At 41.3% G+C, this 18,207-nt stretch overlaps 1 protein-coding gene across 1 annotated transcript in view; it reads left to right on the plus strand.

Annotated features, from left to right (window-relative positions):
- Positions 1-18,207, plus strand: part of dpy (fibrillin-like protein dumpy) — a 442,341-nt gene that overhangs the window by 300,392 nt on the left and 123,742 nt on the right. The window contains 8 exon segments of the mRNA XM_080267992.1: positions 275-459; positions 1,163-1,975; positions 3,853-4,179; positions 4,348-4,665; positions 5,771-5,878; positions 12,495-12,710; positions 13,295-13,621; positions 13,940-14,254. Coding sequence (XP_080124118.1) covers positions 275-459; positions 1,163-1,975; positions 3,853-4,179; positions 4,348-4,665; positions 5,771-5,878; positions 12,495-12,710; positions 13,295-13,621; positions 13,940-14,254 — 2,609 coding nt within the window.

Consider the following 18,207-nt stretch of genomic DNA (forward strand, 5'->3'; position numbering starts at 1 on the left):
GGAAGAGGAAAGAATGAAGGAAAGAAAGACAGAAGAGTGAATGTAAAGTCACCCATAGACAGAAGGAAGAGAAAAGAATGAAAGAAAGAAAGACAGAAGAGGAAGGACAGAAGAGAGTAAAGGTCAGACACCCATAGCAGCACTACATCGAGTGAGTGGCTGGTGAGCGCCCCCACCTACCACAAGTAAGTAATAGAAAGATTTATGAGTGAAAGAAGTGAAAGAAAAGGTTTCTAAAGACATTTATTGTGATATGATTGTAATTGTTGTGTAGGTGCCGGCCAGAATGTGTGCTCAACTCCGATTGTCCATTGAGCTTGGCCTGCATCAGACAAAAGTGTGTTGACCCCTGCCCAGGCGTTTGCGGAGTCAGTGCCCTCTGTGAAGTTTCCAACCATAACCCAATATGCTTCTGTCCACAAGATCTCACCGGTGATCCTTACATCCATTGCCGAAAGCGTAAGTTAGACTGATTTTTTTTTTTTTTTTTTTTTTTTTTTTTTAAAGCCATGTGATTAAGCTTTCCTGCTGTCTACTGGACAAGTTTGTTTCATAAAATGATCACAATCCGAGCTCAGAGTAAGTACATCCCCATTATGTTTACTGCATTGTGATCTTATGTACATTTTGTTCTCTCTTGCTTTGACTTGGTCCTCATCAGCAGTAAGGGATATCAGGATTATCTGTCTGGTTTCATAGATTTAGTGAAGCCATATTGTGTGTGTTCTTCAAATGTATGTAGCGTTGTTTTTAGTTTCATCACCACCTTGGCTGTGACTGCATGTGCATGTGTGATTATCAATACCTGGGTAGTATATTTGTTTTATCAAGACTTGAATGAACATGTGATTCATAATTAAATGAATATCTTAGGTCTGTGTACTTAAACCATAAATTGCGAAATGGAAGGGAAGCCCTCAGTTTTTCTTGATAAATTTTGAAGTTTATGATGAAGAAAAAAATGTGTCTGACTCTCTTTATCATTGTTGGTTTCATTCTGTAATTTGGGATGCAGGATGAACAAACTTAATAATGATAGGCATTCCATGTTTGTCTTTAAAAAATTAAGGGGCATGCCTGCCCCTGCACAATTTAAATTTTAACACCACTGTTTGTCTAGGTCCAGCATAACTAAATTTCACCTCCTCTCTTTTAGCGGAAGTGAAGCCTGAACCACCACGAAGCCCTTGTGAAGGTGATCCCTGTGGTCCCAGTGCCATCTGTCAAGAAGTTAGAGGACAGAGGATATGCACCTGTCAGCCAGGTTTTATAGGCAATCCACCCTTCTGCCGGCCAGAGTGTGTTGTTCACAGCGAGTGTCCTCCTGTTCTAGCCTGCCTCCACAACCGTTGTGTTGACCCCTGCAGGGGCACCTGTGGTGTCCAAGCCCAGTGTCACATCACCAGTCACAACCCTATCTGCAGCTGCATCCCAGGATACACTGGTGATCCTTTCATTCGCTGTACCCTCATCCCACCCACAACAGAACATCCCATAATCTTGCCCCCATCCATACCACCTGAAACTGAGTATCCAACCACACCCCTTCCACCTATTCCTGGAACACCACCACAGCTTGATAAGGAAACCATTGTTCCAGTTACTGGACCACCAGCTACCACTCCAAAACCCATAGTAGTCATACCAGAGCAGCCTGCCCCAGCTCCTACTCCATGCATCCCTGATCCTTGTGGTGCCAATACCATCTGCCGCACCAGAGGCTATGATTATGTTTGTGAATGTCGTCCTGGCTATTTTGGCAATCCTAACATTGGCTGTGGCCCAGAATGTGTCCTCAGCACAGATTGTGAGAGAGGCTTTTCATGTGTCAGCTATAAGTGTGTTGACCCATGCCCAGGACCTTGTGCTCCTACAGCTCTGTGTAGTGTGGTGAACCACCAAGCAACTTGCTCCTGTTTGCCAGGCCTGGAGGGCAACCCACATGTCCATTGTGCTGTACCTCCCATTGCTGCCAGTACTCCCTGTAAGTATTCTTAAATTACACACATTTTCAAAATCAATCCATACCACATGGCAAATAAAGTCAAATATATATATATCAATAGGTTATGTATCTACACAGTGCAAATATGTATCATGCATACATAGCCTCCAGAATCATAAGGATAACTAGCCAAAATTGAGCGTTGAGATGATTGAGAGTAAAGTTTGTTTTTTGCATTTTTTATGTATTTCAGTAACTTTCTGTGTGATTTTTTTTTTATGTTACACAAGTACAGTACAGTCAGCCAAGGACTATAAGTTTACCTTTTAAGCTTGATTTTTATTTTCCCCTCCAGTGCTGGACATCAGCTTGTATGAGAGAGCTTACATTAAAAAAAAGAAAAAGAAAAAAAAAAGGAGGGTGGAGGGTTAATAGCCAATCCCATATTACCTTTTTAGGTGTGGGGGCCTGAAGCTAGGCTACCATAATCCAGTACATTTAAGGGTAGATTAACAGGCTTTCTCCCCCAGTGGCAGTTCATGATAAAAAATTTTTCGGTCACCTCTTAGAGATCAAACAAGTCCAAGTCTGTCACTCTACCGGGGAATTGGCTAACCACTAGACCAATGGATGCCAACTTTAAAGATGAAAAAAGGCCAGGGGAGGGGCTTACCATTAACTTGACAGCTAACGTCATTCAGTTTTGGATTTTAATTTTCGTTTCAGTAGTCACTGAGGATACTCTGATATCTATGACTGCCGCTGGTACCACTGTATAGTATTTAGTAAAGTAATAGCCTAAGTACTGTTAAACATTGTAGATGTCATCTGCACCTGTCATCAACAGAGCAATTGGTATGCTTTCTTTTTGGAGTTGTGCCACGACCATTATGTGGTCAGCCTAAAAAAGTATCATGTAGTTACCGTAATTATTCTCAATAACAGTATAGGCAGCTGTCATCTGAGAGTATTTTCATTGCCTGAAATAAGTTTAGGTTTTGCAGATAACCAGAAGTTTACAAAAACAGTTTTTAAAAAATCAAAATGACACATCAAATATCATATTTAATGAACTAATTAAGTACTGGTAAAAGTAAAGACAACTGTATGGCAACTTGTAAATGTCAGTTATTAAAAATACATGAGAAAGTTCATCCTCTTCATCTGATATAAAGAACTAATTATCTGTGAGTTACAAATAACATTTGTCCTCTGGAATAGTATTTTACGCCATCACATTTAGGCAAACATGCTGGATACTGGTTATTATCTTAGAAGTACATTCTTATTAGTATAACACATTTTGATTGAAGTAATAGTAAACTTTAGTGGTTCACTATTACTGCAAAGACAATTATTTTTTTTTTTTTTTTTTTTTTTTTTTTTTTTTTTTCTGGTGGTGTGAGGGGAAGGCTTAACTGCCTCATTTTCCCCACCACCAGGTTGTAGGCTTTTATCTATGGTACTTGATGTCAAGATATATAAGTTTATACTGCAAAAGTATACAGTACATATATATCACTTGACCAAACTGTTTCATGAAGCTCAGAAGTCAGTAGTTGGTTGACACACCCTTCGATTCTGAAGACTATTTATGTTAAGTCAGTGTATGTAATAGAACGTCTGTATTATATGTTTCCTTTTTTTATGTTCTTTTTTTATGTTAAGCCCACACTGATGAATGGCAGGTTCCAGTGTCTTCTATAAAGCCTATTTGCCAGAGTCCTTGAACTAAAAATATTAGTTGTATGGAAAAAATTGTGATATTTTGGAAAATGTCACTGATGTAATTATGACTCCCTGTACTCTTACCTTTATTTTGTTCTGTTGGACTCCTTGTACTTTTACCTTTATTTTGTTCAGTTATCTGCATTCTGAATATTTTATGAATGTTTTCCATATTGCAGCACCACCAACTGTTACACCTGTTGTGGTGCAGCCTTGTCAGCCCAACCCATGTGGTCTGAATGCTGAATGTCGTCCAGTAGGGTCTAGGGAAGAATGCCGTTGTCTTCCAGGCTATTATGGCAATCCTTACGTTGAGTGTGGTCCAGAATGCACCTCTGATAGAGAATGTTTGTTTCACCTGGCATGTGTCAATGAGAAGTGTGTGGACCCATGCCCTGGAACATGTGGCATCAGTGCTGAATGTAAGGTGGTCAATCATGCTCCTGTCTGCTTTTGCAAGGAAGGTTTTACAGGCGACCCCTACATTGCCTGCCGTTCTCAGCCAAGTAAGTATGCTGAAAAATTATTTTATTCATGTTTAGTATCTGTATTATTAGAGTCATCCAAAGTATATGTATGTGAAGTTGGTTATGTAAAATTTTACATGTTGGGTACTATATAGTATTGTGAAATGTATGATTCTGGAAATGGTAGTTAACATATGCATGTTATAGCCCCAACACCCAGGCCTCCTGATGTTTGCCACCCAAGTCCCTGTGGTCCCAACTCGATTTGCCGGACAGTTATGGGTAGGCCAGTGTGTGAGTGCCAACCCAGCTACTTTGGCAAACCACCTAACTGCAGACCAGAGTGCCTGACCAACTCAGATTGCCCTGAGGTGGAGGCCTGCATCAGTCTAAAGTGTGGTGACCCCTGTGTTGATGCATGTGGTACAAAAGCATTGTGTGAAGTGGACAACCACAATCCTGTCTGTTACTGCCCCAGCCATCTAACTGGAGATCCCTTCCTCCGCTGTGTACCATTCCCAGAAGGTATGCACTTTTCTTTTCATGTCTCAGTCATGCTTGCTGCAGTGGTAAGGTAAGAGCCGATCACAGATCATTGAAAATGTAATGAGCATAAGTGTTTTATCAGTTTTTCAGCTACAGCTCTTCCTTCCAAAGAAGATCCATGTATTCTGTTTTTTTCTGGATGTGGAGCCGAGAGTATGGAGGATGCAGGTGTTGCAGTTTGTCTGTGCAAACCTGGCCTCACTGGTAACCCATATTGGTTATGCTGACACAAATGCGTGGTAAACTCGTATTGTACTCATGACAAGGCCTGCTTACAAAATAAGTGCATAGACCCATGCCCAGGTGCATACGGGGTTAATGCAAACTGCCATGTGTCCCACTATAATCCTTTGATCACATGCCCTCACTACCTCACTTTGGATTCTTTCTCTCACTGTGTCACTCTAACTACCAGTAAGCACAAATGCTCCACACACTCATGTTTTGTACTTAATTCTTGTTTCTTAAGTTAACAGGTTTATACTTCCCTTAAGTAAAACACACTATTTGCCTACGCTTCAGTTTTACTACATAGTATTGGTTTGGTGCTAATACAAAGTTTTTCTGGCTGCCTTTCCTCTTGATATAATTCCTTTTGTAGCATTTTTGAATGAGCTAAGTATGTAAATAGTAGTGATGCAGTATCCTTAACCATCATTTTGTTTTGTCTTGTTTTGAAGGCTCCAGCATGCTTGCATGCATCAGCTTTGGTCCCCTAATGGTGGCTCTCCATGCTGCTCGATCTATGGCAGCCTCCCTGTTCAGTCCCTTAACTCTGAGGTCGCACTTAATGACCTCATCCCAGGTCTTTCCATGTACTAATTAATAGTGCTATATATTGACTGTGATGTGTAAGCAAGGACTCTCAATTGATCAGCTCCTGCAGCATCAGACAAACCTTGTTCTCCTACTCCATATTGCCTAAATGCAGTGTGTGAGAGAGTTGGTACATCCTATAAATGAAGGTATGTTCGAGAACACGTTGGTGATCCCTGTAGTGAATGTCAACCACAGTGCATATTCAACTCAGAATGTAACAGAAATCAAGTTTGTCACAACCTCAAGTGTGTAAACCCATGCCCAGGCACCTTGGCTGTTAATGCTTGTTGTGACACAGCCACAGTCCTTTTTGTTCCTGTCTTCCTGGCTATGAAGGCAACCCACATGAGCTGTTTCACTAAGAAAGATCCCAGTGAGTTCTTCATTAGCTCACTTTTCACACATCATGTATTTGCTATCCCATAATCACTGCTGCTCAGTCCACAAGTAGTACTGCACATCTCTCTTTCCACATAATTTAGCAATCTTGTGATATAAAGGAGCATTGTGGTGTGGATGTGGATGTGATAGGAAGCATTAGGAGGAATACACTGAGGTGGTTTGGCCATGTGGAGAGGATGGAGGGTGAAAGACTGATGAAGAGGGTGTGAGTGAGGTGGAGGGGGGGAGAGGGAGGGGGAGGCCAAGAATGAGATGGAGGGATGAGGTGGAGAGGTATATGAGAGAGAGGGGTGTGAGTTGGGAGCAGGGCAGTGAAATGGCGGGGGACAGGGTGACGTGGAGGCGATTTGTTTGTGGCCACCCCGAACGGGATTGAGGCGTCTGGCAATAGGTAGATAGATAGTGTAAAGTATGAATCCTTGTATCACAGTGCAGCAGTTTGATTCACCACTTTTCTTTCAATAGTTGTGGTTACTTTGAACATGTGGACAGTATAGTCAGTACCAACCATATGGAGAGTGGTCAAAACCCTAGGTTCTGATCACCTCCCTCATCACTATCAAAACCAGAATCACCCCAGCTGGCCACAAACACACATACACTCATTACAAGAGAGCCAACTGGGAGGCCTTTGTAACTGAAACAGAACAACATCTCGAAACACTAAACAGTACACCCGTCACAAACATCAACACCGTTGTGCACACTTTCAATACAATTATACAAAACGCAGACAAAAGACACATCCCTAGAGGCAACAGAAAGAGACACAACCCCAACTTCACACTAGATTTTCAAGGCCTCATCAGACAACGGGACACACTGTGACACTCCCCAACACCCCATACACAAGACTCCATACAACAAATACAAGAACTCAACACTCAGATAAACAATAAAATATCAGAATAGCAAACACTAAACTGGAAAAATTACCCCCAAACACTTGACCACATAACAAACATCAGCAAACTCTACAAAACACTAAACAGCATCACACTTTCGAACAGCAACACCACATAATCACACGCTGCCATCACAACAACAGACACCATACCCTCAAACAAACAAGGAAGCAAGCACTCTTATCAATCACTTTTCACAAGTCAGCCATCTAAACCCCCATCGCGAAGACCGACGTATCATCCGACGTAAGAGACAGTTCCCCACAGACCCAGACCACGCACCTTTCACTTACAACCAGACGAAGCACATCATTAACAACCTCAAGTACTCATCTGCCTGTGGACCAGACAGCATAAGCAACATTCACCTTAAACATCTAGGACCACAAGGCATACAAGCACTCACCAACATATCAAACTACAGCTACTCACACAACATAATACCCAACATCTGGAAGCATGGCAATATCATCACTATCCCTAAACCCAACAAAGACCCCACGTTACCCTCCTCACATTGCCCCATCACACTCCTCTGCACCCCCTCTAAAGTCACTGAATGACTGGTACTACAACTAGTCACATCTCACATTCCCCTAGCCCAGTCACAACATGGCTTTAGGCCACTACACTCCACAAACACCCTTCTTACAGACCTTACACAGAGAGTTTTCAATAGCATGAATTCAGCTAGGCCACCACACAGAACAATCCTACTCACACCAGACATTAGCAAAAGTTTTGATGCCATCCCCCGCCACAACCTCACAAACAAAATACTCAACACAAACATGCACAATAACACAAAAAGATGGCTGGCAAACTACTTAGCATGGAGATGTGCACATGTAACATTTGCCGGTCAGTCTTTTAACATCAGAAACTTCACTAACGGCGTCCCCCAAGGATCTGTTTTGTCCCCTACACTCTTTAACCTATACATGCACGACGTACCCACACCCCACACACCACAGATACACATAGCTTCCTATACGGATGATATAACACTTACATGTACGCACCAAAACGCAAACACAGCTGCACACATCATTCAACCTTACCTCAACACACTACACGAATGGTTCACCACAGACAGGCTCAAAATAGCCCCAGCCAAATCTACAGTGACTCTTCTCACAAACTGGACAGCAGAACACAGTCACATCCCACACCTCACCATAAACAACACTTCCCTACCACACACACACACACAGACACACACACACACACACACAAAATCCTTGGTGTAACATACAATACATCAGTGTCATTTAAACAACATGTCACAAACATTAAAAATAAAATAACACCAAGACTCAATGCCTTGAGGTCACTTGCCCATACAACATTTGGACACAACAAAGAAACCACCACCACGGTATACAAACAATACATACTTTCAGTGATGAATTATGCAAGCCCTGCCTGGGCTTCTAACCTCACCAAAACACACTACAACACTCTACAGACCATACAGAACAAGGCCCTAAAAATAATCACAGGCTGCGCAGCTACTACACGCACAGACCACCTACATCAAGAAACCAAAGTCCTCAAAGTCAAGGATCACCTAGACATGAGAGGCACCCAGTTTCTTGCTGCAGCCTCCACAAACCCACAACATCCACTGCAGTACATGGCAGCACATCCACCCACACCAAGGAACATCAAAACAACACCCAGCACACAATACCATACACAAATACTGTCATCTCGCCCACCTCAGACCAGGTTCCAGAAGCATATCCACACTCAGATCACTCGCTGCTCCATTCAATCACTTAAAGACAACACACAGCTGCATGCACAGCCTCCTGACATCCACCCTTCTGAATCCTATCTTCCTCATGAGGACAGGGTCCACCTGGCCAGGCTGAGATGTGGGCACCATCCAGCCCTCTTAAGCTACCAGAAGAGGCTGGATGACTCCGTCGCTGATGCCTGTCCAGGATGCAACACAGCATCCCATACTATTAAGCACATTATGGAAGACTGCATTGCACACAATCACCTATGCCAACAACACAACATACACTCTTTAAGAGCTCTGTGGGAAAGCCCGGTCTCGGCCATGGCCTTCCTAAGAGACTCAGGGCTGTTCGGCCAGACTGCCTAGGGAACATCTGCTACTACTACTACTGTAGTATGAGTATGTAGTATGCACAAAATGCAAATATTGTATTCCTTTATGTGTACTTGTAAGAAATTTTTTTGGGGGGTCATTAAGCATCCTTTTTCTTGAAATCAAGTAACAAGACTTGTTAATTTTTATAAACATTCCTTTCGCCATTGAGTCTTGCAGCATACACCAGATCAACATTTTGCAGGATAGCAGACTTACAAAAATTCTAAATGAACTTTCACGGTTTGGATCACATTTATTTAATCCCTTCATTCCAGTGATTTCTTAAATTATATTATTCTGCCTTTAGATGATTTTATTCAACTTATGGTGAGAAATCAGATAGTGATGTGGTTTATGAAAACTGCTTCTAACCATGCTATCAAGGTTAACAAAATCACATGGAGATTGCAAAAATAAAGAATACAGTTTTGAATGGAAAGGGTTAAGATGGCTTTGATAACAAGTTGCATGCCACATCTAAAAGCTAATGTTTGTTCAGTGGTATATTCCCCTAGTTCCAGTGGAGGAACCAAATTCATGTCAGCCCAACCTTTGTAGCCCTTTCTCCACCAGCCAGCTAGTTTAGGACTGACAAGTCTGTGAATGCCAGGCTGGCCATTATGGTGTTCCACCTAACTGTCAACAAGAATGTGTCACCAAATCTGACTGCCTGAGATATATAGCATGTGTGGAACAGGACTTTGGAGACCCATGTGAAAATACCTGTGGACAAATGGCAGGGTATCATGTAGTTAGCTACCCCCCAGTTTGCAGTTGTCTGCTTGGTTATGATGGAGACCCCTACATCCAGTGTTTCCTTAAGAGTTGACCCACCACCTTATTCCTCATTCTTCATAGGATGTCAGTGATGCTTGAAGTCACAGCAGTTACTGCTCATTTCTCCTCATACTGTTCTTTCTTCCTCATTCATTTCCCACAGAAAAATGGAAACTAACAGATTCTACCAGCACAGAACTTTGGTATTTATCCATATCTTATAAGTTAAATTTCACTTACCTTAACCCATTTGCGCATGATGATTCAGAACAAGTCAAAGCAGTGTTAGTCTGAAGAGGAATCCATGATGCACTGTGACACACTTGTCAGTGTTGGTCTGAAGTGATGCCAATTAGGCAATTCTTGACAAAAATATTCACCAAAAATTGTTTTAGCATGAAATGTCTCAGTATTGGGTGAGTTGTAGGGGAGGATGTCTATTTCCAGGCCAACACTCTCAAATACTGTAATCGGCATTCTCTCGGTTTTCGGTTTGGGGGAAGGGAAGGCGCACGCAATTTTTGGTGATTTACACGAAAAATATTGGTCGTATCAGAATTCTGACAACACCACATGAAAGCTCATAAAATTCTGCATCTAGACATATACTTAGCTCGTGCATTATGCAGGCAGAATTTTGTGCTAGAGTGTAGGGCAGTAATTTTCACTGTTGAACAACAGTATTCATTTTGGTACTTTCACAATTCTTTTACTCATCAGTTTTGTGTGTTTTTATTAGCTTATTGTATAGTATAAACATCGACGAAGATAATGGTATACAATTTATACCATTATAACCAATTTCTGGGGCAAATAAAATACAATGGGAATGTTTTCCTTTGTGCGTAAGTCCAGCCTGCCCTTGTGGCATTTTCTCTTATCATGTCACACACAGAAAACTTACAGTGTACAAGGGGATTATATGCAACCAAAATTATCACAGAAATTGTTGGTTAAGATAAAGACTGACATCATTGTTGCAAGTGATATTGTAATATCAACACATTTTGTAGATGACCGTTTCAGTCCTCTGTTTTAACTCCTGCCATGCTGATTCTTTGTAAGGTAGTTTACCTCCCCTGAGTCATTGTCTTATAACCAATATAAATTTTACCTCATATTAGGCTTGCAGCATGGCCCATGCAGACCTTCATTGTACCTTATTTGGGGTCTACAGCATGGCAGGGATTAAATCCATGCATAAAGTATGTGGAATACTCAGTTATCCAGCATTTACATGGGGAAAATGACTTCACTGAGAATGATATTTATGAGATTTGTCTAACTGGCAGGTGACACGTTGGCGAATTGATCTTGTATCCAAGCAAGGTTCGTAGCTCTGTAACTGAAAACACCCCATGGGTGATTATGTAAATGTGCCAGAACTTCTGACAAAAGTATGTTATGACTAACAGTGCTAAAAAAGTGACATACAGTATTAATACATCACAGTACATTAATACCTCGATATACGATACCCCTAGATGCGATACCCCGGCTTAACGATGGGGGTAGAAATTGCACCATACCCTGTCTAACGATGGCCAAACCCCGGGTTAACGATGGGTTTTGATTTTTCTTACTGATTTTGATTATATTTTAGACTAAAATTGTGTGTTTAGGTTTTTTTATAAATTTTTTAGACTTAAATTAATGTGTTTTAGCCATAGGTGGGGTGAACATTGTCATTTTCGGATACAGTTTATTAAACTGGATTTTTTCCAGACATATTTGATTATATTTATATTTAATTTGTTGGTTTTAGTGAGTTACTTACAGGTGTTAGGCTTAGGTTAGCTTCCTTGTCAGCTGTTAGGCCATTTACATTGCCGTTAAACCTGTTTTTGGGCTCATCTGGGTGGGTTTTGGACCTGGTTTGGGGGAAACCCAAGGCTAGCAAATGGTCCACATTGAAACACATGTTAAAAGTACCCCGATATACAATACCCCGCCTAACGATGGGGTTTTACCTAACCAATTAGATCGCTAAATCGGGGTATGCCTGTATTTAAAAAACATTAATGGTACACTTCATTTTTCCAACAATCACCCTTCCCCCAGTGGTTGTGACTACTTCACAGTCTGTAACACCCAAGCCTGAGGTGACCACACATTCATACCCTTGCATGCCCAACCCATGTGGTCTGAAAAGTCAGTGTACACCTGCAGGCCAACATTTTGAATGCATTTGTCCACCTGGCATGTTTAGCGATCTGTGCTCAGAATGTATTGTAGAGTGTGTAGTGGACTCAGACTGTCCTTGGATTGATGCATGCAGGCACAGTAAGTGTGTGGACCCTTATCAGTGTGAATGAAGCCAGTTCCTATGTGGTCATGCACAAACTAGTTTGTATGTGTCTTCTAAGTTTCACAGAGGATGGCTGTACTTAGTGTTTACTTATCCCTCTCACTCTTAGTAAGCATTACACATTCCTTCTCTGTTCTGTACTGTACTTATGCTTGATGTGACAAATGTATTAACCCATGTCCTGGATCCTTGGCATTGATGCTTACTGCAGAGTACCAGCCATATTCATATATGCACCTGTCCTCCTGGATTTTCAGGCAGCCCATAGGAACACTGTTTCTCTATTTCTGGTATGACTGTTCTTTCCTGTGGACAAACTTATCAATATACTGTACAGTGCATATGTTCTTTATACCCTCCATGATACTGCATATTGACTAATATCTCTTCAGATTTAGAGGCACACTTCAATAGCATGATGCAGCAGACATATCCTCCTCCTTCTTGATGGGATGTGTGCACCTGCCTCCAGGTTACTTTGGTGTCCCACCTAACTACTGTCCAGAATTCATTGTCAATCATGATTGCCCTACACATCTGGCATGTAGTAATCTAAAGTGTGTTGACCCTTGTCTTGGAGCTTGTGGCACTAAGGTTGAGTGCCATGTCATCAGCCATGTGCAAGCATGTCCTTGTATTCCTGGCTACACAGGAGAGTCATTTGTTTTGTGTAAGAAAATGCCATTGGGTAAGACCTTTTTCTTTTGTATCTCCTCACACTTTGACACTGATAAAGATGCAACAATTTTATCATATATTATCCCTGTTTGTGGTAGGTGGGGGCTCTCACCATCCACTCACTCAGTGTAGTGCTGCTGTCGGGTGTCTGCCCTTTCCTCTACTACATCCTTCTTTCCATCCATCCTCGTCTGTCTTTCTTTCCTTTATTCTTTCCTTGTCCTTCTGCCTATAGGTGACTCTACACTGAGTGACAAGCCAAGTGGTTTCCTGTACACCAGGAAACCATTTACTACACTGGGTGGTAACCATATAACCAAATTTTGGCACCTGGTGGTTAGTGGGTAATTATGGTGTTCCAGTTGGATTGAGCCGGTGAAGGTTTATATCCAAGGGGTAGTTGGGGTTGATTGCTCATGTAATGCCACTCAGGGATGAGTGAGGCTGGTCACTCTCATCTTAAATGTCTGGACCAACTGCCTAGCCTCAGGCTCCTACATTCCTCTTGGTGCAATGTAGGATTGGATGATGGATGGATGGATGGATTATCCCTGTACATATCATGCTAATAACATAATTATATTTATATTGCAGTTGAAACAACAACACCTCCGTCCAGAGAACCGGTAGACCCTTGCAGAGAAGGTACATGTGCTGTCAATGCCAATTGTCGTGTGGAAGGGAACCGAGGAATATGTTCTTGCATCGAGGGCTATTTTGGAAATCCTTACGTTCAGTGTCGCCCAGAGTGTGTTGGCAACTCAGAATGTCCACAGTACCTTGCCTGTATCAACAACCGATGTGTGGACCCATGCCCTGGCACTTGTGGCATTGATGCTTTCTGTGATGTGGTCAATCACCGGCCAGTATGCACATGTCCTAAATATCTGACTGGTGATCCATTCATTCATTGTAAGCCAAGTAAGTGGTAGCCTTTGTATTACATTAATATTTGAATAATGCAGCAGAGTTATTATATATAAATAATTCATGGTTTGGAAATTATTTTAATTCATAAAGAGTGACAGTATCATGCAACAGCTCCCCATGTAATGTGATGAAAAATTTTTCTTCTTCTACCTCACACTGTTATAGGAAGATTTGCTTGGTATGGTAACAGTGACTTCATGTACAGTACAATACATGGCATTTAGTTTGAAAATATAGTTTCCCACAGTTATGTTTGTGTATGTTAGGATATTGTAGCGTGATGCTGATAATTTGTGTGTTGTTCATCAGTTGAGACTCCACCAGACCCATGCAACCCAACACCTTGTGGCCCATACACCTCATGTGAGGTGGTAGCAGACAGAGCTGTCTGCTCGTGTATCCCTGGCTATTTTGGTGATCCAAACATCAGCTGCCGGCCTGAATGTACCATCAATTCTGATTGTCCTCTGAGTAAGGCATGTGTCAGTCTGAAATGTGTGGACCCTTGTGTGGGTGTGTGTGGAGAAAAAGCAGTCTGCAGTGTTGTCAGCCACAACCCATTGTGCAGCTGCCAAGATGGCTACACTGGAAATCCCCTTGTTGGCTGTCAGCCGAAGAAGCCAGGTGAGTTACCCCTGTCTAATAATAAACTGCCATAACCTTAACTTCAGCCTGTGATATCTAGAAATTAGTTTTAGTACCCAACTGTTACCTTAAAGTTTGTCCATTCAGTGTATGTTATTTCAGGTACAGTAACTTCTCAAATAACGTGAGTGTTATGTTCCTGGAGAGGTCATGTTATCTTAAAACATGTTATTTAAACATAATTTTCCCATAAGAAACAATGGTAATATTGGGGGTTACGTTCCTGGACTCTGGGAAACTCTACCCATTTGGGAAGTTATGCTACACTAAACTTAAAAGCAACAATATTAATTTGAAAGAAAATCTACGTAAAAAATAAAAACAGTATATTTAGGGAGAAGTAAACAACATTTCAGCCCTAGTTGGGCCTAAGCTTTGTTTACTTCTCCCCAAATATATACAGTACTGTTTTCGTTGTTTACGTGGATTTTCTTTCAATTTTGCTTCTTTCACGGCATTGTAAAAATTCCACAACATTATTAATGCATTAGTAGGTCATAGAAAATACAGTAAAAGTGACACTTTCATTATGGTAAGTAGGTCACAAACAGTAACAACACACAGCATCATTTCATCTATGCATCACTCATAGTCTGCTGCTGTCCCACCTCACCCCGCTCCCCCACCTCCAGCCCTCACCCACCTCCTGCCGCTTCCCCTCCTTGCTCTGCTGTCCTGATATGTAAAGACTTAATTTACCATAATAAAACAGATACAATATATATACTGTATATATTTTTTCAGTTGAATAAATTAAACTGTCCCCGAGACAGTCTATCAGCTCGGGACTGTCCAAGGCACATGTGGCTAATTTGAAAACATCACATATGTGTAAAGTTGCTTTAAATCTAGAAACCCTTGTTAGTTAAACATAGCTCCTTAAATATTTGCTCGTGTTAAAACGAAATCGTGCTGTTTAAACTTGCATTAGTTGAGAGGTTACTATAATTGTAATTCATGTGGAATATAATATTTTGAATAAACAAGAAATAGTTATGCACTGTTAGTATTGTGCTAAAGTTTAAGGGAAAAAAATCATACGTTCTTTTTAAAAAGTTTCAGATCCAAAATTATTCCAGTGAGTTTCCTGAAGATGCCCACCTTTCGATTTCATACTTAAGAGTTATTTCTTCAGGACCTCCATTTGTCTCTGCTTATTACTGGTATCAAAGTTTACACTTATCCTTGTAACCTGATGATATCCCCCAAACTACATGGCTGCACATGGCATCTATATTGGTATCAGTATATTCCATCCATCCTTCATACAGCTCAGTATTGTCCCATCAGGAGCACGGAGGCCTAGGGCTAGGCCTCACACTTGCCCCCAAACATTTGATCGTCAAGAGGAAACGAGGCTCAAGGGTCTGTCCACCGTTCAGGCTCAATTATGGAAGCAACTCTAACCCAGTGCTTCATTTCGTCTTGTCGATCACATGTTCACAGGCAAGTGTGTCCGGCCCCTTAGTCCATACATAAAAAGTAAAAGTGACCAGGTGCTCACCCCAGAGTGGTGGTATGTGAGCAGCAAGCTCCAGCCACCCCTCCCCAGGAAGTAGACCCTTACAGACCACATCCAGTTGGAGTGCCTGAACTTCTTAGACCAGCATCTAAGAAACTGTATGAGGTCTGTCCAAAAAGAAACTGAACCTTTTAAATAGCACACCAACTACCAAGCATAGTGTGATTACATTGGGAGCGCTGTGTAGCAGCAACTTTGAGCTTTAGTCTAACACTAGCCACATCATGCATCACTTAGTCATCATGATACATGTGCTTAAGTGAATGTGTGTTTAGTGCACTTGGCAAATTTTCTTCTATCTCTTCTATTGTCTGAAATCGACGACCTTTCGGGGTGGATTTCAACTATTGAGGGGGGGGTCAAATCCAGAGAATAGGGTGGCTGGGGGACAATAGTCATCTCGTGCTTCGCCAAAAAATCATAGGTAAGGAACGATACGTGAGCAGGTACATTGTCATGGTACAGTGTCCAGGTTTTATTTGTCCATGCCTCAGGCCTCTTCCTTCACACTGCTTCCCTCAGATGCTTCAGGATATCCAAGTAAAACTCTTTAATGACTGTTTGACTGTGTGGAACAAACTTATGATGAACGATGCTCTTCTAATAAAAAAAAGATGATCACAGTTGACTGACTCTGACATTTTTTTTTTTGTTGCAGTGACAATCTTCCAATGCACTGCAATGACAGCCTCATGTTTCAGCACCAGAGCCATACACCCACATTGCATCACCTGTTATGATATTTTTCAGAATGTTTTCATCAGCATTCGAACCATCAAACAGCTCATGACTGACTATGACACAGTTCTCTTTTTGGTCATCTGTCAGCAGACATGGCACAAATTTTGTGGCAACACAGTGTATCTTCATTTTTTTGGTTAAAATCATGTGGCATGAACTTTTACAGATGCCTACATCTTTGGAAACTTCACAGACAGTCAGATGAAAGCTGTCCAGATTTGGGATCGTCTTTGGTACATGTTTTTCCTGATTTTAACAGCTGGAACCACTTGTGATTTTGCATATGGCTCAAACAATCTTCCCCATAAGCCCGTTGTCAAGTGGGGTTGGTGGAGGATTAGTGCCCCTCCCTGTAAAACAATTAACTCTAAGCCGTTGGCCACCCCGTTTGGGATACATGGCGTCTGGCAATGAATGAATGAATGAAGCCCGTTGCAACATTTGAAAAGTCACCATAAAAGTGTTTCACATTTTGGAACTGAATTTCATGCAGACATGTTGCTCTTCAAGATCCTTCATTGTTCAGCTTGCAGCAAATCACCAATTGCACTAAGCACACATTCACACAAGCTTGTGTACATCATTGACTAAGTGACATGGTGTGATGCAGCTAGTGTTAGACTAAAGCTCAAAATCTCCGCTACACAGAGCTCCCACTGTGCTCACACTTTGCCAGCTACTTGCTGCACTATTTAAAAAGTTTAACTTCTTTTTGGACAGACCTCATATGAGGGCACTGAGGATGATGAAGTACTGTATATCAGTACACAGCATGAAGGCCCACCCGTGATCTTCATGTGTATCAGTACTGTACAGTATATTACAAAGTATCGGTAATTTAAGTCGGTGATGAGTATTCATGGATGTCAGTATTCATGGGTTTTGAGAAACCTAACTCCTGCAGATTTCCTTGGTGTACTATATTATATAACTACTCTCAAGACAGTCAAGTTATCATCCAGTTTATGACAAACAGGATAGGTTTACAAGACTTATTGAACAGACACAACCGTTCTGTAAGAATGGAATATAGGTCTTCGTTAAGTTTCACTTAAACGTGTTTCATTTTTAAGTTTGGCATGAATTAACAACTGTTTTGTACTTAAAGTTGCTTTTGACTCATTACTGAATTATTTTGAAGCCAGAAGTAAGCCAGTGCTAACTTTTAACTCTTTAATCTAGAATCAAAAGCATGTCTTACAGTCTGCTGTTGCAATTAAAGTATCACTACACCTCCATACATCCTAGTAAATTGAGGTCTGACTACCAGAGATGAAAAAGCCGTAAACTCAAAAGACCGCTCCTAGAAAACCAGTCAGTGAAAAATGCCCTAAAATCAATTTGTTAACTGTTCAGAATACTCCAGAAAATGTTATCCCAGTACTGGCCCTTGGAATGTTTTTTACCAATATTGGAGTACTAAGAAAGCACAAACTGAGTCATTTAAGCACAACAATGCATTGTGAAAAAACACAGTTCCAAATTATCAGTGTCACGAAGCACTATAATTCTGTGTTTCTTCCCATTAGCTTGAAAACACACAGTATCATAGTGCCAAACATAACCTTGCAAGTTCTGTGCACAGTATGTTAAACTTTACACTTCCTTCTCACGCTTCCTCCAAAAGGAAGAATTTAAGTTTCATTCTACATCACAAAAGTCTTACTCA

This window comes from Coenobita brevimanus, chromosome 26 (genome assembly GCF_032717465.1).
Source record: "Coenobita brevimanus isolate Jiangsu-jjx chromosome 26, ASM3271746v2, whole genome shotgun sequence".
Classification (NCBI taxonomy): domain Eukaryota; kingdom Metazoa; phylum Arthropoda; class Malacostraca; order Decapoda; family Coenobitidae; genus Coenobita; species Coenobita brevimanus.